Raw genomic sequence first — 26,755 nt, forward strand, 5'->3', positions numbered from 1 at the left:
ATATTTACACCCAATTACCTTTAATTTGTTGTAGTTTCTTACACTAGCAACAAATAGTTCTGGAGTACATAACTATTTGAAACTCTTTAACAGGAGAACTTTGCAAATTATTTCTGCATTTCTAGCGAAAAAATAATTTTATATTGATAATTATTATAATATGAGGTATAAAATCCATTTTTCTCAAAGTAGCATAACGTGTGGAAAATTGATATGCGGAGGAATAAAACTAAACTATTTTTACATTCGGAACATCATTTTTCCATGTTCCGAATGTATAAAAACAAATATGGCGGGTAATGTGGAACGGCCTCTTAACCCTCTCCGTAAAAATCGACGTACTTCAAGTCTTTGTGAGTATCATTAGAGTATTTTGATTAATTTTATAACATTTTGATGAATGTTTCTTTATGATCTTTTATCTTTAATCTTGAAGAAACGTTCACAGCATAAATTTTCACTTTCACTTCAAAACATTCGTAGGTTAATAATCTTTCAGGAAAGAAGCCATCAATGAGTATGTATTTTCCGATTATACTTGACAATCTGAATTAAATCTGGAACGTTGCATATATTTAAATGTTAAATACCCCACCCAACAGATTGATAATCCCTTCCTCTAGACCATGTAGATTACAGGTCCAGCACAATCTCTTGATTAAGCTATATAGCTTGAAATAGCTATATAGCTGTATTAAGCTATTCAAAATAGCTTGATAAAGCTATTTATTATACTTCTGTTAAAATGTTTCCTATATGAAGTTAAGAAGGTAAAATAACTATTTTTCTATAGGCTGAAAATTTCACATCTAACAAAGCTATACCCCGGGGTATTACCGTATAGTATACACTTATCCACTGGCTGTGAGTGGGATAGCTCTTTTATCAAACCCGCGACAGGAACTATTCCCCGAGGGCTTGCCCGAGGGGAATAGTTCCTGTCAAGGGTTTGATGAAAGAGCTATCCCACTCACAGCCAGTGGATAAGCGTTTTATTATACTGATGTATATCATAATTTCTGAGTGTTGGATTTACCTGATACTACAGTTCGATAGTAAAATCATGAAGAAAAAAAATGATTTATAAAAGTTTTGAACAAGTATTTGGAATAAGATAACACTGCTAGAATGAGCTGAAATCCTGATGACGTCACAATGCTACTGAAGTCAGGATGACATCATAAGTCTATAGATTGATTACAGGAAATCAAAATTGGCGGCGAAAATTGCATGAAAATTTTCCGAGGGGTGGATATAAAAAACTATACCCAGGGGTATAGCTTTGCTATGTGTGGAAATTTTGAGACTATAAAAATAGTTATTTTACCTTCTTAACTTTATATAGGAAACATTTTAACAGAAGTATAATAATTTGTGCTATCCACCCCTCGGAAAACTTTCATTATCATCATTTATTTGGTATCATATGTCATCATACATAAAACAAATACACATAAATGTACATAGTCATTTGAAAGACAATATTTGAGAATCCATAAATTTTAAATAGATTTATAAATAGATATTCAGGAAACCATATTTTAGATAGTGACTAGTTGATACCAGGATAACCCATTAAAGCTGGAGAGCTTATTTCCAATGGGGTCCTACCCTAAATAAGATAAAAATACAATGTTTCATCATTAAAGCACTATAACAATTTTTGGCACTATAATTTTAGCACTGCGTTGCTTACACGTTAAATTTAATTTAAGTATGACAACATATAGGATCAATAAAATAATAAAATATGTTTTATAAGTTAATGCTAAAACATATCACTTTCATGTTCTAAAATGCCGTTTTGTAAGATAAAACTCTTAACTTGTTTCTTAAAAGTACTCTTTCCTTTAGTACATTTAATAGAAGCTGGTAAAAAATTCCAGTCCTTAATGCCATTATAGTAAAAAGTATCCGCTTGACATGCTTTCACATGAGGAATAAAAAAATCTTCATTAGTGGATGCTCTAGTGTTTCGTGAAGACACGGCTGACCTTAAAGTAAAATTTTCGCTTAGATAGGATGGCGCACAACCATGATATATGTTATACACATGGTTTAATCTGAGTTGTCGTACCCGGTCTTCTATATTTAAATAATTTAATGTACTAAGCACTTTGTAGTTTATGGAATGTAAAGGAGTTAAATTCAGAATAAATCTTACCATTTTGTTTTGACATACTTGTAATTTCTTTTTCAAACTCTTTGACAAACCTGCATACCATGCACAGCAAGCATAATCTAAATGACATTGTATAAGAGCAGAACATAATAACATTTTACTTCTTATATCCAAAAAACGAGCTTGTCTGTATAAAAAACGCAACCTGTTGTTGACTTTTTGTACAATGGACTCAACAATAAATTCACCACTCAGAAATTGATCAACAAAAACTCCTAAATATTTAACTTTTTCCATAGAATGTATTGTATGTCCATTACACTCAATGTGAAAATCTTGGACACTTGAAAGCTTCTTTCTTGATCCAAATAAAATACATTCAGTCTTCCCAAGGTGTAGAGATAACTTATTATCTACTAGCCAATTTGAACATTGTTTTAAAACAGTACTAAGTTTTTCTGAAATAAAATCTACATTTTTATGAGAAAATAAGATTGCACTATCATCAGCATATAAAATAAGTTTGCAGTCAGGATCAATACTGGAAGCCATATCATTGACATAGATTAAAAATAGTAGAGGGCCTAAAATACTGCCTTGCGGTACACCACATTTTACTGTTCATTCAATTTTTGCCGCCAGTTTTGATTTCCTGCATTAAATCTATAGACTGATGATGTCATTATGACTTCACTAGCATTGTGACGTCATCAGCATTTCAGCTTATTCTTGCAGTGTTATCTTACGCCAAATACTTCCCCAAAATTCTTTTGAACTTTTCATATTTTGCCTATGACACTGTAGTAATAGGTAATCCAACCCTCAGAAATTATAATTTACATCAGTATAATAAAACGCTTATCCACTGGCTTTGAATGGGATAGCTCTTTCATCAAACCCTTGACAGGAACTATTCCCCTCGGGCAAGCCCTCGGGGAATAGTCCCTGTCGCGGGTTTGATAAAAGAGCTATCCCACTCACAGCCAGTGGATAAGTGTATATTATATGCAAGTTTTCACAAAATTTTATTTGTACAAAATAGACAAAAAGTCGCAAATATTTGACTATTCCTATATGTAGCATGGGTTATAAAATCAACAACCCAAATCAAAGATAGGTCTAACATTGCAGCATTTGAATACTTTTAAGCAAAAGATAAATTTCCATTGTTTGGGTAACTGCACACTACCTTGTGTGCGTTGAGGCATGGATAAGTATGATTGCTTCTCAAAGTACTGAATTATTACCAATCAATTATCTTGTTGGCCTCCTTTATAAGAAGTAACTGTATCAATTGCTTTATATAGCCCCAAAACTTTTGGAACTTTGAGTACAAAGTCTCTTAAGGAGACGCAATTTGATGAGTGATTTTTACTTGCATTATTTTCATAAGAGTTCAAGGATGAATATCATCACTGCACCAAGGTGCGACTTTCTGTGCATACTTGGAAAATAACACATTTGAGAAAAAAGTGTGATAAAATAGCTAAATCAAGCTATTCTGAATAACTTTATAAAGCTTTATAGCTAAATCAAGCTATATAGCTTAATCAAGAGATTGTGCCGGACCTGGATTAGATAGAACGTATTATATTATATTGTTAAGAGGCTGGATAGGAATTGGACCCATAGCCCCAACATCAGATGTCAGGTGCTCTAACCATACTGAGCACTGGTGCTTGAGGACAGGACACTCCCCAATACAGACTAGCCCCCATGCCTTTCTGATTTTTTTTCTCAAAAGTTATCTTTTAATGACATATTTCTGATCTTATCCATACTATCAATTTAAAAATTCCTAAACACAAACATTTTGAAAAATTCTACCCTACTGAATATATTATTAGGGGTTATGTAGACACTTAACTTATATGTAGACACTTAGAGGGTTAATACGGAAATATATGGGGTCCTTGAAAATATGCATTTTTTCAAGGACCCCATATATACATATATAGGTACATGTATTACCCCTCTAAGTGTCTACATAACGAATTCATCCTGTCAAAGATTTTTTTAATAAATTCATTTTGTCTTAGTTAAACGAAGCTTTCCATAACGATTATTTACATTTTGATGTTGTTTGATGCTTATGTGATGTCAGTTGTTAGGCTTTTTGCATATTCAAATGAAACAGCATATTGAATATGATCTGGACAGGATGGCACGTGGAGGGGGAATATTGATTTGATGTGTGGTGAGTAGGTCACATGGAGAGGGCATATTAAAAAATATGCTGGTAGGCAGCATAATATGGTTTAATACATCCAAGCGGTGAAAACCAATAAAGCGTATGTTTACAGAGGTAAACAAAAGCATGTGTACTTCCTTCAACGGGTAGAATCATCTATACAGCAAGAAAGAAAAGTAGTAATGGCTTTGTTGTAAATTGTATTCAGGGGACAAAGAGCCAACAGATCGTCATTTACCTTAATTATGCTCAGTATGCTGGGAAGGGCAAAGATGTGACATATGCTAAAAGGTAGACCGACTGAGATCAGTTCTTAGGTTGTATGAAGGAAGCAGAATTTAGTAACTGCGAATAAAATTTGAAATAAATCCATGCCAATATTTTTATGTCAATGTATTATAATCAATTCAGTCAATTACATGATAGAATCAATCAACCAGTCTGACTCTCTTGACCATTATGAATAATATGTAATTATAGCTGTTAAGGGAAGTAACTCAAAAATAAAGATTGGTGCCGATATGTCCTTGTCTTGTTTCTATATATACATTTTCAGCCAAAATAACTACAAGTCATAGGAGATAAAGATACAATAATGTATATAATACAAAAACTATGTGAAATAAGTGGGTTTTGGAGAATTGTTATGGTGAAAAATTATGTAGGTCCCTTTTATCAACATTTTACATAGGAAATGCATTGGGAATTGCAAAAACACTGATTTGACAAAATCTAAAAAAGAAGGCTGGCTTGGTAGGTAAAATAATCCAGAATATAGCCTGTTTAGTACAATTAAACCTACTCAAGAGTTCTTGAAAAATTCTATATGATAACCAGGAACCTTGCCAATGTCCTTAAAGGGACAACACTCTCAAAACAAAACCTGCAAGTCAAATGATAAGTCATATAATTTAAAAGAAATTAGATAAATTTAATTTACAACAGTGGTTTTAAACACTTTGATACATGTACTATGTTTGAAATACATTTTTAAAAAGTGTTTTAACCAACTTTCTTCACATGCTAATTCTAAAACAGTGTTTCCTACAGTACTTCCAACAGTAGTAAATTTGGGTAGAAAGTCATCTCTTCATCACTTCCATTGATTTGACTTTGATCAGTTGATGCTAACATCCTTGTGGAGTTGGCCATTACTACAGTAACTGTTGAATGCCTAAACATAAATAATGAAACTTGGTGATGAATGAAATGAATATTAAATCTATAGATTTGAGTTTTTGATTTTTGCTAGGTGTAGTTTCATGAAACACTTTAATAGAAATTCCTTGTCATCTAAATTGGAGAGAGAAAGGGGGGGGGGGGGGTCCTGTCCTCAAGCACCGGTGCCACTGAGCACCAAGGCTGATATCCACAGCCCAAACTATTACAGTACTATTGGTATGTGTCGTACAACTACAGATCAAGAACTGAATAGTTTCTTAATATGTTGTAAAGTTTTTGGCAATTTAAATGCATTAGAAATAACTCTTATGAAAATGATCTTCTTTGATCACCTCACCTATGATTACTACACCTTTTGAAGCAATCATAGGTGAGAAGATTAAAGGATTTTATTTTGTTAGGTTAGAAACAAATTGACAAGGTGTTCATAGCTTAGCTTACTGTGCAAGTTTTTATTACAAACAAATTGATTAATAATTCTGTTTTTATTTTAATCTTACAGCTGAGTCAGAATATGAAATTGTCAATGACACGGGGAATATGGGATATGAATTTCCGATCTCGGAGCACATGTCTCGCCGCGAGAACAGAAAGCTGTGGGAGCTGAACTACCAGGAGGCCGCCATATTTCTCCAGGAGGGAGAAAATAACGACAAGTTCTACACGCACCCCCGGAGTTGTAATGCCCTGCCAGCCTATCAGATTGCTCATCATCAGTGGTTTAAAGTCCTGGACCTTGTCGCTGCTCTTGGTCTCCTTTTCCTGGCTGCATGTGAACGGCCGGCCGTGCCATTTCTAACTTTACCAGTTGGTGTAAGTAAGGATGGAACATATTTGGTAGATTAGTGAACTAGCAGTCTGAATTGAAACAGGTTTTTTACTATAGAGACGAAAGAAAAATATTGTTCAAGTTTTATTGTGGATCTTGGTCTTGGTTTAGCATATTGTGAACGCAATCTCTGAAAATACTTCAACATTAGGAATGTTTTTTTTTTACAGGTCCATGGTTCTCTAGAGATTCTGGGGCAACTAATCCTGGCTCTGCAGTTAGCCATCAAGTTAAGGTGGCTTGGCTGGAAGACATTCTTCAAACACAAGAGGACAGCAATCAAGGTTAATCAGTACTGAGTAAACTCATACAGATCTCTGTTACTTCCTAAATCTTTGACAGCAATATGTACCTACTATACAAGTGAAATGAATATTCCCTTCAAGTTGATTATTTCAATATTTGAATGAAAAATAACCAGCTTAATGAAATTTTGCTAGCAACTAAAATATAATAACTTTTTAAAAATAATATTTAGTGAAGTATTAATATTGCTGTATGATTACTGTGTGCAGTTGTTTCTTTTTTCAGTCGTTTACGCTGACGATCATGTTTATTGAGTCTGTTGTTGTTCTGATTCGTCAGACGAATCACTTCCGGGTCACGAGGGCACTCAGGCCGCTCTTCCTTATTGACACACATTACTTCAGAGGGGTCAGAAGGTCATGTAGCCTCCTTTTATTTTGATTGTTCAGACTTATGGAAGATAAGTAAAGTGTATGTGTGTTGGGGAGGGGGATCAATCAAAATGGTATATAAGATTTGGGATGAATGTCTATGAAATGAAATGCTCAAATGGATCTGTGAAGAATGTTAATTTTTTTTTGGGCATAAATAATATGAACAGAATACAGTAATGAATGGACTACATTTTATATTTACACTGCACATTAACAGCAGTTTTTTGTTAATTACAGAATCAGCCGTCAGATCCTGATGTCCCTGCCTCCAATCCTGGAACTCATATTTCTCCTCATGTTCTTCATCCTGATATTCTCTATACTTGGTAAAAATATACATGATTTTATGTGTTAGCATTTCTGCTTTATTAAAGATTATTAAAACCCTATATTATTACATAGTTACATGTAGATGGCATTCACTTAGATAATAATTTGTAGATTTTAGGAGACCTGAGTTTAGACGTTTTCTTAGCTTGATATTTTCTTCCCTTCATTTTCTTTTGGTAACATTTACCTGTGACAAAATAAAAACTTAGTTAATATTATGGATTTACATTATTTAAGTTTTACAATCCTCAGTCACCCTCAAAAAGAGATTCCAAGCAATTATATGTACATGTGCATAATAAGTATTTTTATGCCCCCGGATCAAAAGATCCTGGGGGTATATTGTTTTTGTCCTGTCTGTCTGTTTGTCTGTCTGTCTGTTGTCAACTTTAACCTAGCCCATAACTATTGCGCTGTCAAGGGTAAGGATTTAATATTTGACATGAGTGTTCATTATGACAAGACCTTTCCTTGGGTACCACCACATATGACCTTTTGATCTTACCTTGGAGTTTGACCCAGTTTTGCAGGATTTTACCAAACTTTAACCTTGGCCATAACTTTTGAAAGGTTGGTGCTAGGGCTTTCATACTTCACATGTATAATCCTTGTTACAAGACCTTCCTTTGGATACCAACAACTTTGACCCTTTAACCTTGACCTTGAAGTTTGACCTACTTTTGGAAAACTTTAACCTTGACCATAACTTTTGAACGGTTGGTGCTAGGGCTTTCATATGTCACATATGTAATTCTTGTGACAAGACCTTTCTTTGGATACCAACAGCTTTGACCCTTTGACCTTGGAGTTTGACCTACTTTTGGAAAACTTTAACCTTGGCCATAACTTTTGAACGATTGGTGCTTCGGCTTTCATATTTCACCTGTGTTTTTCTTGGGAGAAGGCCTTTCCTTTGGCACCATTAATTTTGACCATTTGACCTTGACCTTGATGTTTGACATATTTTTGAAAAAAACTTTAACCTTTTCCATATCTACATGTATTTAATGGTTGCTGCTAGGCCTTTCATATTTCACAGGTTTATTCCTCGAGACAAGACCTTACTTTGGGTATCAACATATTTGATTTGCATTTGAGAAAGTTTAACCTTTGCTATAAGTTGCCATAAGGGGGCATCAGTGTTTCACAAACACATCTTGTTTCTATTTCATGTAGGTTGTACAGCTGACTTTTTATTTTAAAAAAATAATTATTGTTTGTATATTTACAGGGTTTTACCTGTTTTCTGGTGTACCAAATGACACAGTAAGTGTTTTGTAAAGAAACATCTACTTTCTGTGTGTAATTGAACAATGATCTTGAAATAATTTAATGTTGAATTTTGATTTTAAATGACAGACTACATTTGTTATACCCTGTATCTGTTGTAGTACTTAAATGACAGACTACATTTGTTATACCCTGTATCTGTTGTAGTACTTAGATTTTAAATGACAGACTACATTTGTTATACCCTGTATCTGTTATAGTACTTCAGTGTGGAATTTTGATTTTAAATGACAGACTACATTTGTTATACCCTGTATCTGTTGTAGTATTTTGATTTTAAATGACAGACTACATTTGCTATACCCTGTATTTGCTGTAGTATTTTAATTTTAAATGACAGACTACATTTGTTATACCCTTTATCTGTTGTAGTACTTTGAATTTAAATGACAGACTAAATTTGTTATACCCTGTATCAGTTGTAGAACTTTGATTTTAAATGACAGACTACATTAGTTATACCCTGTATCTGTTGTAGTACTTTGATTTTAAATGACAGACTACATTTGTTATACCCTGTATCTGTTGTAGTACTTTTGATTTTAAATGACAGACTACATTTGTTATACCCTGTATCTGTTGTAGTAGTTTGATTTTAAATGACACACTACATTTGTTATACCCTGTATTTGTTGTAGTACTTTTGATTTTAAATGACACACTACATTTGTTATACCCTGTATCTGTTGTAGTACTTTTGATTTTAAATGACAGACTACATTTGTTATACCCTGTATCTGTTGTAGTACTTTAGCACGATCCAGGACAGCTTCATCAGCCTGTTTGTGTTGTTGACAACAGCAAAGTAAGTGTTCAAGCTGACAACAGCAAAGTAAGTGTTCAAACATGGATGAAAATTTGATCACATTTTGTCTGGCATCTGTCTATCCATCTGTCTGTCAATCTGTAAACTTTTTGCAATTTTGACTTCTTCTGAAGAACCATCGGGCCAATTTTGAGCAAACTTGACCAAACTTGCCACAAAGCATCCTTGGGTGAAGGGGATTCAAGTTTGTTCAAATAAAGGGCCACACCCCCCTTTCAAAGGGAGATAATTATGAATAAGTTAAAATTTGGTGTCATCTTTCAAAAATCTTCTAAGAACCATTAGGCAAGAAAAGTTGAAGAAGAACTTTTGTGAAACCTTCATTACAAGTTTGTTCAAATCCTGACCCCCAGGGGTAGGGTGGGGTGACAATAGGGGATCAAAATTTTACTTAAGAATTTATTAAAAATATCAAGAATACTGTAGATTCCTTATTTTACGTGAGTACTTAATATCGCGAAAAGGCCGAAGGGCGTCAAATGGCGAGAACAATAATTCGCAAATGGGTGATTTATCTAGAGATTTTACATGCATTAAAGCACCATAAAAATAAAAGCGAGTAATTTTATTTCGCGAGTGGTGCTTCTCGCGTAATTACACGTTAATTTATTCCTCGTGTACATTTAGGAATCTGCAGTAACAAATCTGTGATCAGTCACATTGATTTGGAAGCATCCTTAGGTAGTGTAGATTCAAGTTTATTCAAATGATGACCCCTTGGGGTAGGGTGGGGCCACAATGGGGGATCAAAGTTTTACATAGGAATGTATAGGAAATAATCTTCTTCTCAAGAACAGAAAAGCCATGTTTAGTCTAATTGATATGGAAGCATCCTTAGGTAGTGTAGATTCAAGTTTATTCAAATGATGACCCCCGGGATAGGGAGGGCCCCCCCCTCCATTTAAGCTTTTCAAAATTGAACTGATTTGTGCTTTTTCCTAGCCAGTGTACTCAGGTATGTGATGTGGCCCATGGGCCTCTTGTTAACATACACATCAGAATGTTTTAAAACCACAGGAAATGAAAATCACTTTGCTATAAGCCATAATTCATTATAAGCATGTTTGCTATAACCATGTTTTACCGTAAATCTCCAAATAAAAATACATTTATTTCTCATTTATAGGCTATGACATGGAGACAGACACTAAAACAGTAAAAGCAATTATATTATCTGTTTTTGTGATGGCATTTGACAGTTGCATTTAATTTGGGTTCTATGTGCATTGTAAATGGACTTGCAACATCTCTAAATGGGTACAAATCGTTTTTTTTTTTTTTTTTTACATTGTTCACTTTCTAGAAAGATTCTTGAATTTTTGAAATGTCAAGAACTGCCAACTGTTAATCAAATTACTTTACCCCTTAAATCCCACCCATGGGAATTTTTGCTTTTATGTTTCTCAAACATTTCTTGTTTTAGCTTATTATAGGCCCAGATAGTAAAAGGTTTTGATGTTAGATGTATTTGTTAATTAAAAAAAAGGAATCACATTTGATCGTGAATGCCCTTGAGCTCCTTGGCTTAAAGAGAATTGCATTTTTAATTAACTACAGTAGAGGAATTGACCTGTGTTTGTTAATTAAGCAATATCCTAACTAAAGTCTTCTACCTGGAAAATTTGGAAATTTCTTTAGAAATCTGCTCTAATTGTCTAGGTTTAAATCTTGAAATTTATACTTTAGCAAATATATATATACATACATACATATACATATACATACATACATATATATATATATACATGTATATAATATCTAATATATACCATAGTTCCTGCACCTGCATATATTTGAAAAAATATTCTTTACATAAATAAAATCCTTGTATTGTAGGAACCCCTTTGTTGATTATGAATGCTTAATTCTGATGCTGACATAAGATAATTTTCTGTTCTCAGTTTTCCTGATGTAATGATGCCTGCATACGCTGATTCCCGCTGGAATGCCGCCTTCTTCATTGTGTATCTGGCCTTAGTTTTGTATTTCCTTATGAATCTGGTAAGTTTCTTTTTTTATTATGTATGTGGCTTTAGTTTTATTTTTTCTTATGAATTTGAAAAGATTTTGGCAAAATTTTCTTGATTGTGAAATCTGAAGGCAGCATTTTTTGTTAAATCAATCATACTAGTCTTCATTTGATAAATTTCAAAAATTGTCTTAACACAGAATTTTGTCTGAGTGATTGTTTTCTGTACTTTAAATGTTTTTCACATTAATATTAAATTTTATTTTGTATTGTAATTTTTGTTTAACTTTTTTCAGTTATTGGCTGTTGTTTATGATACATTTTCAAATCTGGAAAAGAGAAAGTTAAAGAGGCTATACTTTCACAAAAGAACAGGTTGTCAGCATGCTTTTAAACTCCTTGTTACAAAACAGGTATGTTTTCAGGAAAAGTCAGTTAATCATAGTCAATGTCTGTCTGTATCCCTGGTAATATTTACAGGAGAATAATGTAGTCTAGATGAAATATTGCCACTCCCTGATTTTCACCCTAATGTATAAATAAGAATCTAGCCCAGATTCAAGATTGCTGCATGAAATAAAAAGCATTTTGTTAATTAGCCTATATCTAAAATTGCTCCAGTGAGAATGTTTAAATTGGCAGATAGATATCACCACCACCACCAAAAAAAAATCACAACAGGCAGACATGTTACACACTATATGAATTCAATACAAAACAAAACAATGACTTAAGAATCTATTGCTAGAGTATGATTGTGTTTAGGTAAAATTAAGTTTATATTCAGTATGTTTTGTAGGATAACAACAAAGTCAATATTGGGAACTTCATGGGGATGCTCAAGTACTTCAAACCTAAAAAAAGTAAGTTACATAGCTATTCTTATTACAATGTTATTATAAACAGACACATGTATGAAAATGAATTATAAAAAAATTATTTCCCTATAGAGCGACTTGAAGCCTATTTGTCCTTCAAAACCCTGAACACATCCAAGGTCGGCAAACTGAGCCTGGAGGAGTTTTACAGTGTGTTTAGTGTCCTTGACCTTCAGTGGAAGGTCAGTATCAATCGAGAACTAATAACCCTTTACTGTAATATCTGATTGATTATAACTAAGAAGTAAATAAATTGAAGAGAATCAATAATGCTGTAGATCAAATAGCATGATATCAATTTCTGGCCTGATCACAAAGGCAAAATGTGTCCTGTTTATGATATATACATGTATATATTGCTGTCAGAAGGTAAATTGTATATGTACCTGTACATCAAGCACCTGTTTGTATTATGATTTGAAGATTCTCTTTTCAGCCCAAGCAAGAAGAGTTCCAGATATGGTCATCAAATTTTAGACATCCTTTCAACTTTATTTTTAGAAGTAAGTTTATTGTATGTCATTAAAGATTTTTAATTCATATACATGTAATTGAATTAGAAAGCAGAAATAATTGAAACAAATTTGTGATAAAATTTCATAATGATTTCATTCATAAAGAGGACTACATGTAATTGTTTTTATAATTATGTGGTAAAAGATCCAGATAGGGTATTGGTTCTCAGTGAAAAGGGGGGGCATATATGTCCATAATGTGTTTGTTCTCACAAGCATAGATTTATGCATCCTTCTTTTTCTTTCAGAATTAAATGATTTCATTAATTGGCGATGGTTTGAGGTATTTATATGTAAGTAACTACCAGGAAGTGAAGGTTTAAGTACATGCTGTATATGTTATGTACTTTTTACATTAATCAGTGTTTGTGATGGAAAATATTAATTGAGTAGGAATGATAAAATCTTGTTCAAAATTATAATAGCATACATATACATGTAAATATCTTTTTCCCCCCAGATTTAGTGATTGCAGCCAATTTTATATGGATTCTGGTGGAGACGATATCACTCTCTAGTAAGTAACTCCAACGTTAAAACTTTTCTCATGCTCTTGTATACTGTTTGTGAAAGTATGGTTGAGTTTTAAATTAATGTGTTGTCTGAAAGTACACATGTGCTGACAGTCCACAACTGAATATTAAAATTGTAATCATATTTACAGAAAAGAACATTGATGTTAAACATTACAACTTTACAATCACTTGGGCTTCCATCATTTTTGTGTGCAGTAAGTAAAATTACAAGTCTTTATTTGAACATGACATGTTTCATGTTAAGGTATGTTAAGACAGCACCCAGATCATTTTTTGGGAAATTTACCCTTTTTTATAAAAAAAAATGCAACTTAAATATATCGTCAAAAACCACTGATATAATAAAATAATAATAACATGATAATGATAACATAAACTATTGAATTATCCATTGTATAGATATCAGATATGTTAGAGCTTCCAAGGCTAATAAAAGTGCTATACCATGACATCGTCATGTGACATCTATAAATAGAAAATATGCCGTAATGAAAATGTGAAAAGTTCAACATATGTAGGTGTTTAGTCAATTGAGTAAGGAATAATTATCATGTAAAAACATCTCTGGGCCATGAAAAGTGAAGCATACTGTTCCATCACAGAAATGTTTAGTCCACACATTTATTTGAATCCTTACCTACATTTTTAGAATTGATTTATCAAGGAATTTTTACTGACTGATGTTTACCACATGATTCTAGCAGTATTTTTCAAGTATTATAGAACACAAACTTTTGATCTGAACAAATAGGTTTCAAAGTATACATGCATGTATGTACATGGTATAGATGCAGTGTTGAACTTTTGCTTCTTGTTATTGAGAATGACAGAGGAAAGACTGACCAGGACTTGAAAATGACTGCTTGTTTTTGTTTAAATACATGTAATTGGTGAAAATAAATCAGAGCACCAGGTTGAATAAATAATTTCATTTTCCTTTGAAAATTTTTGATAAACAGATATGATGTCATTAGTTTATGCTTAACCCTTGTGACAAATACTTTTTGATTGAAGTCAAAAGATTTTGTTAAAATTATATTTATGAAAGTTTCCATTTTTAGGTGTTAAATAAACCTTTAAATAGAAATGCTCAGAGATCATTGGCTCTAAAGTTCATATCATATAGCTTACTATGACATCATATTGTATTGCTGATTTCACCAAGGCAAAATATCTAGGTGTAGCTGTAACATACCCTCGTGAAGCATTAATCCAAAAACTCTTCTCCTTTTCCCTTTAGAATTGTATTTGATCCTGCATTTTTTGGTAAGTACATTAATTACTTTAAACATGTGACAATATGTTATTTCTTTACCTTTCAGTATATACCATGGAGGCCTCAATAAAAATTCTTGCCAAAGGTCCACTTGAATATTTTACAACAGGATGGGATGTGTAAGAATTTTTCTTCTAGGTTCTCTACAATATAAATTTTGGTGAAATTCCAGGTGACTGTAAGAAATATCAGTTTATCTATTATCTATTATCAAATGTGCTGCTATATACCACATGTAAGAAAGCAGTGTTAATTTAAGTGAGTTGTTGGAATGACAGATTTCTGATTTTTTTTAAAATAACAAACAGTATCAGGTTAGAGTTATCGGAATTAGCAGTATTAGATTAAATGTGTTATCAGAATTAGCAGTATTAGATTAAATGTGTCATCAGAATGTCCAGACCCCAGGATCATGAAACATCTTAAGCTTAAGTCAAAATCTTTATGTTGTACTAAAATTTTGTAGAAGTCAAACAGAGCAAAATTAAAATATTTTACAATACTGCTTTACAAAAGTGTTGTTAACTGCAAATTTAGAGATTAATTCAATAATTAATAAACAATTTACAGACCATTGAAAATTTGACTTAAGTCTAAATTTGTTTCATGATCCTGGGGCAAGTACTGTTTACAGGGAAAGTTTTGCTCCTATTATAGTTGTTACCCCATTCACCCTCATTGAAAAAAGGGGCAAATTTAAAACTGGGTGGTTTCAAAGAGGACAGCATTTATCTCTTTATCACAACTGCATCAAGGCCAATTTAAGTTGGGAAAAAATTGTTTGGAAGTATGAAAGGGCGAAAATAACATGGTGCGAATAAATCATAATACAGTATTGGATTGTGACCAATATAAACCATATCATATTAAGTGAGTTATCAGTATGAGTTATCGGAATAAATAGGATCAGATTGATCTCAGAATTAAGTTATCAGTGTATCAAGTACCAGTTTTAATTGTTAGCTCTTCTGAGCCAAAGGCTCAAAGAGCTAATGCTATGGGCATTTGTACGGTGTGCGTAAACTTTTTAGAATATGGGCCATAACTCAAGAACCCCTTGGCCAATTATTGTCAAATTTGTCACAGGGTATCCTTGGCCCAAGGGCTCCCTTTTATACTAAAACTGGGGTTGTAACCCTTTAACAAGGGGAGATAATTAGGAAAATAGAAACAAAAGTACTGGTTGCTAAAAAATCTTCTTCTCAAGAACCACTGGGCAGATTATCACCAAACTTACACAAAAGGATGAGGATATGTTGTAGATTAAAATTTGCACGGGGATTTACCCTGGGGCAAAGGGCGTGGTCTCAAGGTCACTTCAAAGTTGACCAAAAATTACATTTTATTAAAATGTTGATATTTTGCTTACTATAAGGACTAGGATCATCAAATCTTGTCAGTTGATGCATCTAAGGACCTCATATCATGTTGACTCAAAAGTAGGTCACAGTGACCTACTTTTTAAATTTTGCGGCCATTCTTTTTCAAAATGATTTAGAGGCATATTTTGAACAATTTAATGCTTATGATCATCAAACTTTGTCAGTTGATGCATCTTGGGTCCTCAAAGTACGTCAACTAAAAAGTAGGTCACCTTGACCTACTTTTTGAATTTTATGGCTAATCTTTTTTAAAACAATTAAGGTCATGAATTCGAATACGGGGAGGCTTAGAATCATTAAATCTTGTAAGATGATGCATCTTGGGGCCATAAAACATATTTATTAAAAAGTAGGTCACAGTGACCTACTTTTTGAACTTTGCAGGCATTCGATTTCAAAGCGTTTTAGAGGCATAATTTGGACATTTTAAGTCCTATGATCATAAAACTTTGTAAGTTGATGCATCTTGGGTCCTCAAAAAAGGTCAACTGAAAAGTAGGTCACCGTGACCTACTTTTCAATTTATATGACTATAATTAAATATTTCTGGTACTAATTGGCTTAGAATCATCAAACTTTGTCAGTTGATGCATCTTGGGTCTTCGGAGTAGGTCGACTAAAAAGTAGGTCACAGTGACCTACTTTTGAAAATTTATGGCGTTAATTAAATATTTCGGGTACTAATTGGCTTAGAATCATCAAACTTTGTCAGTTGATGCATCTTGGGTCTTCGGAGTAGGTCGACTAAAAAGTAGGTCACAGTGACCTACTTTTGAACATTTATGGCGATAATTAAATATTTCGGGTACTAATTGGCTTAGAATCATCAAACTTTGTCAGTTGATGCATCTTGGGTCTTCAGAGTAGATCGACTAAAAAGTAGGTCACCGTGACCTACTTTTGAAAATTTATGGCTTTAATTAAATATTTCGGGTACTAATTGGCTGAGAATCATAAAACTTTGTCAGTTTAGGCGTCATGGGTCCTCGGAGTACAACAACTGAAAAGTAGGTCACGGTGACCTACTTTTGAAAATTTATGGCTTAAATCAAATATTTCGGTTACTAATTGGCTTAGAATCATTAAACTTTGTCAGTTGATGCGTCTTGGGTCCTCGGAGTACAACAACTGAAAAGTAGGTCACGGTGACCTACTTTTGAAATTTTATGGCTGTATTTAATATTTTCAGGAATTATTTGGCTTAGAATCGTCAAAATTTGTCAGTTGATGCATCTTTGGTCCTCGGAGTAGGTTGACTGAAAAGTAGGTCACTGTGACCTACTTTTGAAAATTTATGGCTATAATTAAATATTTTGGGAACTTATTGGCTAGAATCAACAAACTTTGTCAGTCGATGTATCTTTGGTCCTCGGAGTACAGCAACTGAAAAGTAGGTCACGGTGACCTGACCTACTTTTGAAAATTTATGGCTTTAATTAAATATTACAGGTACTAATTGGCTTAGAATCATCAAACTTTGTCAGTTGATGCATCTTGGGTCCTTGGAGTAAAACAATTGAAAAGTAGGTCATTTTGACCTACTTATAAAATTTTATGATTATAATTTTAAAAAATATTTTAGGTATTAATTGGCTTAGAATCATCAAACTTAGTTGATGGGTCCTCAGAGAATGACAAGTGATAAGTAGGTCACCATGACCAACTCTCAGGTACTAATTGGCTTAGAATCATCTTGGGTTCTCAGAGTGTGAATTGGAATTTCAAGGGTTTATGTAAATATACAGGATACTTCGAGGCTTCAAATAGAAGTGATAGGTTGTACAGTTTATCAGAAGAGCGATTCAAGGCCCATGGGCCTCTTGTTATAGGCAATATCAAAATATGTGTGTGTAAAATAAAAAATAACTAGGCTTAGCATCAGATTAAGTGGGTAATCAAAATAACTTGTTTCATAATGTACAAATGACCATAATCACTTTTGTAAATGATTTAATAAAAGTGATATTCTTACACAGTACTAGTGTGAAAGGATATCAAAATGGTATTCTCACAGTGTAAGAGGTTTGATTTGTGACCAGCCTATATTTGGTCTATTGTTATTTTTAGGTTTGATTGTGACCAGCCTATATTTGGTCTATTGTTATTTTTAGGTTTGGTTGTGATCAGCGTATATTTGGTCTTTTGTTATTTTTAGGTTTGATTGTGACCAGCCTATATTTGGTCTATCGTTATTATTAGGTTTGATTGTGACCAGTCTATATTTGGTCTATTGTTATTTTTAGGTTTGATTGTGACCAGTCTATATTTGGTCTATTGTTATTTTTAGGTTTGATTGTGATCAGCCTATATTTGGTCTATTGTTATTATTAGGTTTGATTGTGACCAGTCTATATTTGGTCTATTGTTATTTTTAGGTTTGATTGTGACCAGTCTATATTTGGTCTATCGTTATTATTAGGTTTGATTGTGACCAGTCTATATTTGGTCTATTGTTATTTTTAGGTTTGATTGTGACCAGTCTATATTTGGTCTATTGTTATTTTTAGGTTTGATTGTGATCAGCCTATATTTGGTCTATTGTTATTATTAGGTTTGATTGTGACCAGTCTATATTTGGTCTATTGTTATTTTTAGGTTTGATTGTGACCAGCCTATATTTGGTCTATTGTTATTTTTAGGTTTGATTGTGATCAGCCTATATTTGGTCTATTGTTATTTTTAGGTTTAACTGTGACCAGCGTATATTTGGTCTATTGTTATTTTTAGGTTTGATTGTGATCAGCCTATATTTGGTCTATTGTTATTTTTAGGTTTGATTGTGACCAGTCTATATTTGGTCTATTTGTTATTTTTAGGTTTGATTGTGACCAGTCTATATTTGGTCTATTGTTATTTTTAGGTTTGATTGTGACCAGCCTATATTTGGTCTATTGTTATTTTTAGGTTTGATTGTGACCAGCCTATATTTGGTCTATTGTTATTTTTAGGTTTGATTTCCTGGTAACGGTGACTAGTGTTATAGGTTTACTAGGAGAGTACTTTAATGATTCTTTCTTCTACATCACTGTCCTTAGACCATTCAGACTTCTCAGGTAAAGGAATGTTAGTGTAATGAAAAAATTCATGTAACTTTGCACAGTTCTTTAGTATATAAAAAAACTGTTTATGAAAAGTTAACATAGCTGAGTACACAGCAGCAATATTACATTGATTTCAACTTTAATAAGTTTATTTGCAATGATTAAAATGTGTTTAAGATATTGATATATTTATTTAAATGTTTACAATATTGACTTGCTATTTGATCAGGTTGTTTAAGATGAAGAGAAGTTATAGGGATGTACTAGGGACGCTGTTCATTCTCTTCTCTAGGCTCCTCAGGTAAAACATCTCCATTTTTATTTTAATTGCCCTATTTTTACCTTTTACATGTATTTCTTACAAGATTTTTTACTTTTTGGACTTTGTTTGTTTGACAGTGTTTTTTTTTTTTTTACATTATTTTTATTGAAATGATCATTATTTGTAGAACTGTGAATTTGGATGTACAATGTATTATGATGTTTGTGCTATATTTAGTTTGACCTTGACCTATTCTTGTTTTAGTCTAGTGGTTGTCATCATGCTAGTCTACTATTTCTTTGCCATTATTGCCATGGAGTGCTTCCTATACGTTGATCTCAAAAATTGCTGCAAGTAAGTTATCAATCATCATCATTCTACTTTTTTTAAATAATCAAGTGCTGTGTATATATTCATAGTCTTGTCCAGTAAATAATATACTGTCCTTAAAAGTAGAAAATCAAAATTTATTATGAATTATTGTCTGTGATAGAAGTTTCATAAAGGGAATCCAGAGAGAGAGAGAGAGAGAGAGAGAGAGAGAGAGAGAGAGAGAGAATCAGTGAAAGGTTAACTTGTATACATGTACCTTATTGATTATCTTTGCAGAAACACCAGTGTAGAAGCATTCTACAAGTTTAGCAACAACACCAACAGTTTGGGATATTATTACCTCAATGACTTCAGTAATATACTCATATCTGGTGGTAAGTTTTCTGTAAAACTCAGTACATGTAATATACTCATATCAGGTGGTAAGTTTTCTGTAAAACTCAGTAATATACTCATATCTAGCAGTAAGTATTCTGTAAAACTCTGTAATATACTCATATCTTGTGGTAAGTTTGCTGATAAACTCAGTAATATACTGGTGGTAAGTTTTATGTAAAACTCAGTAATATACTCATATCTGGTGGTAAGTTTTATGTAAAACTCAGTAATATACTCATATTTGTAACTGGTGGTCATTTTTTTGGTTTTGTTTTGATAAAGTCAACTTTCACATACTTTTTTTCATAGGAATAATTTTTAAAGGAATCTGGAATGATACTCTTTTACTAAATTAGGGAATAACTTCTTCTAATTTGGTATTTGTGACCGTTAATGCTGATGTTGAGTTTTGTTATATGAAATACTTCACGGATTGTTTTTTTGCGTCGCTCTATTATGACGTCACAATCAAAGGCTTTCACTCTCGTTAATGCTCGTTTAACTGCCTCAAACTTCATTGCATTAGCAAATCAAAATTCATTTTACAAAACAATTGCATTAGAATTAAAAATTACATGTAGGAACACCTTTGAATTTTTATACTAAGTGTAGTAACGCTTAGGCTTCTCTCTCATTCATTCAATGAAAACCTTTTAAGGTCATCTAACATTTATTTATGCACTGGTCTTGATGTAAATATCACTATATATACATGATGTAAATTTTTAAGAACTTATAAACTGAAATGTAAACTTTACCTGACTTATTTTGTATCGTCTATTGTAGTGACGCTGTTTGAGCTAACAGTGGTCAACAACTGGTTCATAATAATGGTAAGTAAAACGATCGGACATCTTATTTTAAGATTTTATTTTTCAAAACTATTGCCTTTTGAGGTACAACTAAAGTAAAAACAGTTTATTAGATTGTTAACTAGCAGATGGTTGTACTCTGTAAATACATTTTAGTAGAGTGCTCCTGGCTTAAAGCTGGTAAATTCAACTATGTCAGATAAAATTGTTATTGCCTGTGTGATATTTTTTTTCTACTGTTTACAGGAAGGATTCGCTCATCACACGGGAGAGGTGTCCAGGACGTTCTTTATGACGTTCTACATCGTTATGATGGTTAGTATACACAATGTTAAATGTCATCTCATCTTCATTGTGTTCATTGCTATGATGGTCAGTATACATATTATAAATAAATGATAATTATGTTTTTTAGGGTAACATGCGAAATTGTTATCCTGCGAAAACCATTGTTGACGTGGCAGAGCTGAGGTCAACAGTAGTTTTCAAGGGATAACAATATTTAGACAACAAAATAAAATGTCTTCTCATCTTGATAATGTTCTACATCGTTATGATGGTAAGGTTAAATCATTAGATGCCATCTTATCTGTATTATGTTCAACATTGTTTGGATGGTAACTTAAAGGTAAAATCATCACATGTTATCTTGTCCCTTGATGATTAACAGATTGATATGGATAGGGGAAACGAGATTGTCAAAAAAAAAAGAAAAAGAGAAATGAATCAACTTTAACCTTTTTAAAAAATAACAACCCTCCAATGAAAACAAATGCAAAGCAGTCTGCATATACCATAATGAATGTAATGAGGGACCAAAGTTTTTCCTTGAAGGTTGCCATTACAATTATTTCCATTGTAGGTTGTCATGACAATTGTTTTAGCCTTCATTCTGGAGTTATTTTTGTTCCGTATTCAGTACAGAAGAAAACTCAAACTGGAGGACATTGATGGTAAGCTGGAAAACATTTGTAGGATTACATATTCATAGATTTAATAAGAACATTGAATTCATTGTTATATTTAAAAAAGAGCCATTTGAATATCAGTAAGAGTGTGGTATTTTCTTATCAGACCATGCCAAGCAGACTGAACATGTGTACATCAGTGATGAAGAGAAAATGATGTGTGAGAACCCTGACTATAAATGGACAGGTCGATACATAGCATTACAGAGAAACTCCACAGAACTACAGGTATGTCATTGTTATAAGTGGACAGGTCGATACATAGCATTACAGAGAAACTCCACAGAACTACAGGTATGTCATTGTTATAAGTGGACAGGTCGATACATAGCATTACAGAGAAACTTCACAGAATTACAGGTATGTCATGATTGTTATAAGTGGACAGGTCGATACATAGCATTACAAAGAAACTCCACAGAATTACAGGTATGTCACTGTTATAAATGGACAGGTCGATACATAGCATTACAGAGAAACTCCACAGAACTACAGGTGTGTTATTGTTATAAATGGACAGGTCGATACATAGCACTACAGAGAAACTCCACAGAACTACAGGTATGTCATTGTTATAAGTGGACAGGTCGATATATAGCAGTACAGAGAAACTCCACAGAATTACAGGTATGTCATTGTTATAAGTGGACAGGTCAATACATAGCATTACAGAGAAACTCCACAGAACTACAGGTGTGTTACTGTAGATTCCTAAATATATGCGAGGAATAAATTATCGCTTAGTTATGCCAGAAGCACCACTTGCAAAATAAAATTACTCGCTTTTATTTTTATGGTGCTTTAATGTATGTAAAATCTCTAAATAAATCACCCATTCGTAAATTATTTTTCTTGCGATTTGACGCCCTTAGCCATTTCACGATATTAAGTACATGTACTTGAGTAAAATAAGGAATCTACAGTATTTTCCTATCTAAACATTTCTTTGTCTTTGAAGTTTGGCACATTGTTTTTCTAACACAATTACATGCATTCAGATTTAGCAGAGAAGCAGCACAACTTTGATACATATTGTACTATGTCTCTGATATGAACTAGCTAGGACTTGATCCCTACTCTATTCAATCATTTAAATTGAACTTCTACATCACCAGTAAACATTTTGAAATTTTAAAGGAAATTGTATTAAAATTCTATATGGAATTTAATAACTTCCTGCAAAAAAAAATAGTGATTCATGAAAATTGACTTTGAAAGGACTTAAGGTTCATAAACCCTCTGCTCACTCATATAAAATGTTTCTTTAACTCTTTTGGTTTTCCAAATTAAATGTATTTTTCAAGTAAAATACCCCCCAAAAAATATAGCATAGCTTGTGGGTCAAAATTGGACAAAAAAGATACTTCAACTTGACAAATTTATAAAGGAATAATAGACATATTTGTCAATAAGGTTTATCTCTCTTATCAGAGTATCTATGAACCTTAATAAAATTTGCAGAACATAGTACAGTGTCTTAAAAAATATTTTTTCTGAATTTGTTTTTCCAGACCCCCTACCTGTACAAGGGAGAAAGACACAGGAACAAAGAAGACTTTAGTCTCAGGATGTATGGGGATGAGGTCAAGGTCAGTTTGATTAAAAATCTTTAAACAGCACTATTACTTGAGAAGTATCTCTCAAACAATTTTTTCCCAAAAGTTCCTGAAAATTAAACTTTGCTTTAGTCATAAACATGTTATAAATAATTTTATTTCATTTTTAACAGTGAAATACTTTGATTTCTTTATTGAATCTTTCTTTACTCTTTATGACATCACAGCCTATGACACTGTGTTAAGAAAAGACACAGGCAAAGAGAAAATCAAAGAAAATGTAATAAACAGAAAATTCAATGTTTTGTAGTTGGATATAGAATTTATTTCACTGGTGAGACAGGATTTTTTGATATTTTCTCTCTTGCTTCGCACTCGTGAAAATATAAAAAAATCCTGTCCCACTCATGAATTAAATTCTATATATTCTAGATCCATATATCTATATTGTTTGTTTTTAGGTCACCTGAGTCACTCAGGTGACGTACTATTGCTATCCGTTTTTGTCCGTCGGCGTTCGTCGTTTGTTGTGCGTCGTGTGTTAACATTTGAACACTTTTAGCTTCTTCTCTGAAACCTCTCAACCAATTTCAACCAATTTTGGCATATAGCACCTAATGGTGAAGGGGAACAAAAATTTCGAATTTCATGCTCCCTGCCCCCCTGGTGCCTGAGGGGTGGGGCTAAAACCACCAAAATTAATGCAATCTTTAAAAATCTTCTTTACTCCTGGACATCAAGCAGTCAAACTGTTGGCATGATTGTAATAAGGATTGAGCCCTCTACCAAAATTGTGAAATTCATGGCCCCAGGGTCAGAGGTTGTGGTGCTTGGGTGGGGCTGTATACATCATATAGTGAAAGTGCATTATTTCTTTGAAAATCTTCTTCTCTGCTTCTGGGTATTTAATAAACTACCTAAGTACATAGTTATGTTGAGCAAGACTGCCTCTTCCAAAATTTTGAATTTCATGGCCCCTGGGTCAGGGGTTCTGGTGTTAGGGCAGGGCTTTATTGATTATATAGTGAAAATGCATTAAATCTTTGAAAATCGTCTTCTCTGCTCCTGGGCATGAAATAAACTAACTAAGTACATAGTTATGATGAGCAAGAGTGCCTCTACCAAAATTGTGAATTTCATGGCCCCAGGGTCAGGGTTTCTGGTGTTAGGATGGGGCTCTATTGATTAAAAAGTGAAAATGCATTAAATCTTTGAAAATCGTCTTCTGTGCTTCTGGGCATGAAATAAACTAACTAAGTACATAGTTATGATGAGCAAGAGTGCCTCTACCAAAATTGTGAATTTCATGGCCCCAGGGTCAGGGTTTCTGGTGTTAGGATGGGGCTCTATTGATTAAAAGTGAAAATGCATTAAATCTTTGAAAATCTTCTTCTCTGCTCATGGGTATGAAATAAACTAACTAACTACATAGTTATAATGAGAATGGCTGCCTCTTCCAAAATTGTGAATTTCATGGCCCCTGGGTCAGGGGTTCTGGTGTTAGGGTGGGGCTCTATTGATTATATAGAGAAATTGCATTATTTCCTTGAAAATCTTCTTCTCTGCTCATGGGTATTAAATAAACTAACTAAGTACATAGTTATTATGAGCATGGCTGCCTCTTCCAAAATTATGAATTTCATGGCCCCTGGGTGAGTGGTTCTGGTGTTAGGGTGGGGCTCTATTGATTATACAGTGAAAATGCATTAAATCTTGAAAATCTTCTTCTCTACTCCTGGGTATGAAATTAACTAAGTACATAGTTATGAGCATGGCTGCCTCTTCCAAAATCTATTCGATTATATAATGAAAATGTGTGAATTCTTTGAAAATCTTCAACTAATTGCATAGTTATGATGATGAGGGTACCTCTTCCAAATTTGTAAATTTTCATGACCCTAGGTCATGGGTTGTGGTGTTATGGTAGGGCTGTGTTAAATAGTGAAAATGCATTATTTCTTCGAAAATCTCCTTTGCTCTTGGACATATTGGAAGCAAACAGAGTAAAAGTTTAATAAGCAAGGGTATTTTTACCAGAATTTTGAACATCTGGACCATTTAGTCAAGTGTTCTGGTCCTGGCCAGGGCTCTATCAATTTGTATTCTACTGAGTGAAGTTATTCCCCTTTGCCTTTCACCTTTGATAATTAATCACTGTAGATAATGTATTTGAAAGGTTAATAGAATAAGAGAATTATGCAAGAACATTTATTGTATAATACAAAAAGTATTTTCATAGTTTTAATAATCAGGTAGACTTGGAAATTATAGATGAATAAAAATGAAACAAAAATAACTTATCTTTTTAGATGGTAACAGTGATAAATGGGGGACAGATAGAAAGATACTAGACCAATTATTTTGTTGATCTAAACGTACTATTTTTCTTGCTATTTCTTGCTAGTTTATGGATCCTCTAAATTGTTGTACTCAGGTGACCGTTAAGGCCCTTGGGCCTCTTGTTTGTTGTTTATTATCGTTGACAGAGTTGTTTATTTTTTTTTATCTAATTTATCATTGACAGAGGTGTTTATTTGTTTATCTTATTTATCATTGACAGAGTTGTTTATTTGTTTATCTTATTTATCATTGACAAAGTCGTTTATTTGTTTATGTAATTTATTGTTGACAGAGTTGATTATTTGTTTATCTTATTTATCATTGACAGAGTTGTTTATTTGTTTATCCTCTTTATCGTTGACAGAGTTGGTTGGAGGAGGAGCAGGAGAGTCGTGAGCAGACCATTCACACGATGACGGAACTCAGGAGGCGGAGTCGACCTAACGCTGACCTCGAGGATCTCGACGAGGACGTCATTCCTAGCTCCTCATTCTCAATCCCTGTAGCTGAAAACATCCAAGAAGCAGGGCCACAACCCTAGCTTGCTTTTAGGAGAGAAATAACAATGATATGGGTTAGGTCACATAATGGTCTCTGATTTACTTATTTTAATTTAATATGTTTGTAGATATATGATGTTCTAGTTTATTTAATGAAGTTGAACCAAAGTCAAGGGTGCTCCACAGTCCCAGGATTTGGACAGTCATTTTTAATCATCTTTTTTCTGTGATCAAGTTCAAATGGTGCCAAATTGTCTTTAATATTTCATTTCAAGCAGCCTCCTTACGTTTCATATTCAGGAGGTACTTTCAGTATGAGTGTGTAAATTGAATGCTTTGTGTTGATGAAGAAAGAGAAGTTTTCTCATATTGAGAGGAATTAGTTTGTGTCTGACAAAAAAAGAATATTCTACATGCTTCATGTAAGTACAGCAGTCAAACCTGTATTAAGGGTCCTCCTCACCCCATGACCTGTGAAGTATATAGGGAAAAAAATACTTTCAGTTTTATATAAATTGTGCACTGACATTTCTCTGGCACCATCTGTAAGAGAGTCTTA

At 33.1% G+C, this 26,755-nt stretch overlaps 1 protein-coding gene across 2 annotated transcripts; it reads left to right on the forward strand.

Annotated features, from left to right (window-relative positions):
* Positions 1–265: 265 nt before the first annotated feature.
* LOC133175555 (two pore channel protein 1-like) lies at positions 266–26,755 on the forward strand. Of its 2 annotated transcripts, XM_061310677.1 has the most exons (27): positions 266–353; positions 5,998–6,308; positions 6,495–6,608; positions 6,856–6,986; positions 7,242–7,330; positions 8,566–8,600; positions 9,371–9,429; positions 11,352–11,451; positions 11,716–11,832; positions 12,219–12,282; positions 12,370–12,479; positions 12,734–12,800; positions 13,061–13,105; positions 13,273–13,329; positions 13,477–13,542; positions 14,671–14,743; positions 18,955–19,059; positions 19,277–19,348; positions 19,574–19,663; positions 19,919–20,016; positions 20,807–20,853; positions 21,079–21,147; positions 21,695–21,785; positions 21,907–21,987; positions 22,321–22,361; positions 23,312–23,389; positions 26,061–26,755. In XM_061310677.1, exons 1-27 carry the CDS (start codon positions 290–292, stop codon positions 26,235–26,237), a joined length of 2,451 nt encoding a protein of 816 aa, XP_061166661.1. In that variant the 5' UTR covers positions 266–289; the 3' UTR covers positions 26,238–26,755. The 2 variants fall into 2 exon arrangements, with proteins under 2 accessions (XP_061166661.1, XP_061166660.1); XM_061310676.1 differs by lacking the exon at positions 22,321–22,361 and having other exon boundaries at positions 21,907–22,028.

This window comes from Saccostrea echinata, unplaced genomic scaffold (genome assembly GCF_033153115.1).
Source record: "Saccostrea echinata isolate AGI-Se365-2 ecotype Australia unplaced genomic scaffold, CSIRO_AGI_Sech_v1 ptg000062l, whole genome shotgun sequence".
In the NCBI taxonomy this organism is placed as follows: Eukaryota; Metazoa; Mollusca; class Bivalvia; order Ostreida; family Ostreidae; genus Saccostrea; species Saccostrea echinata.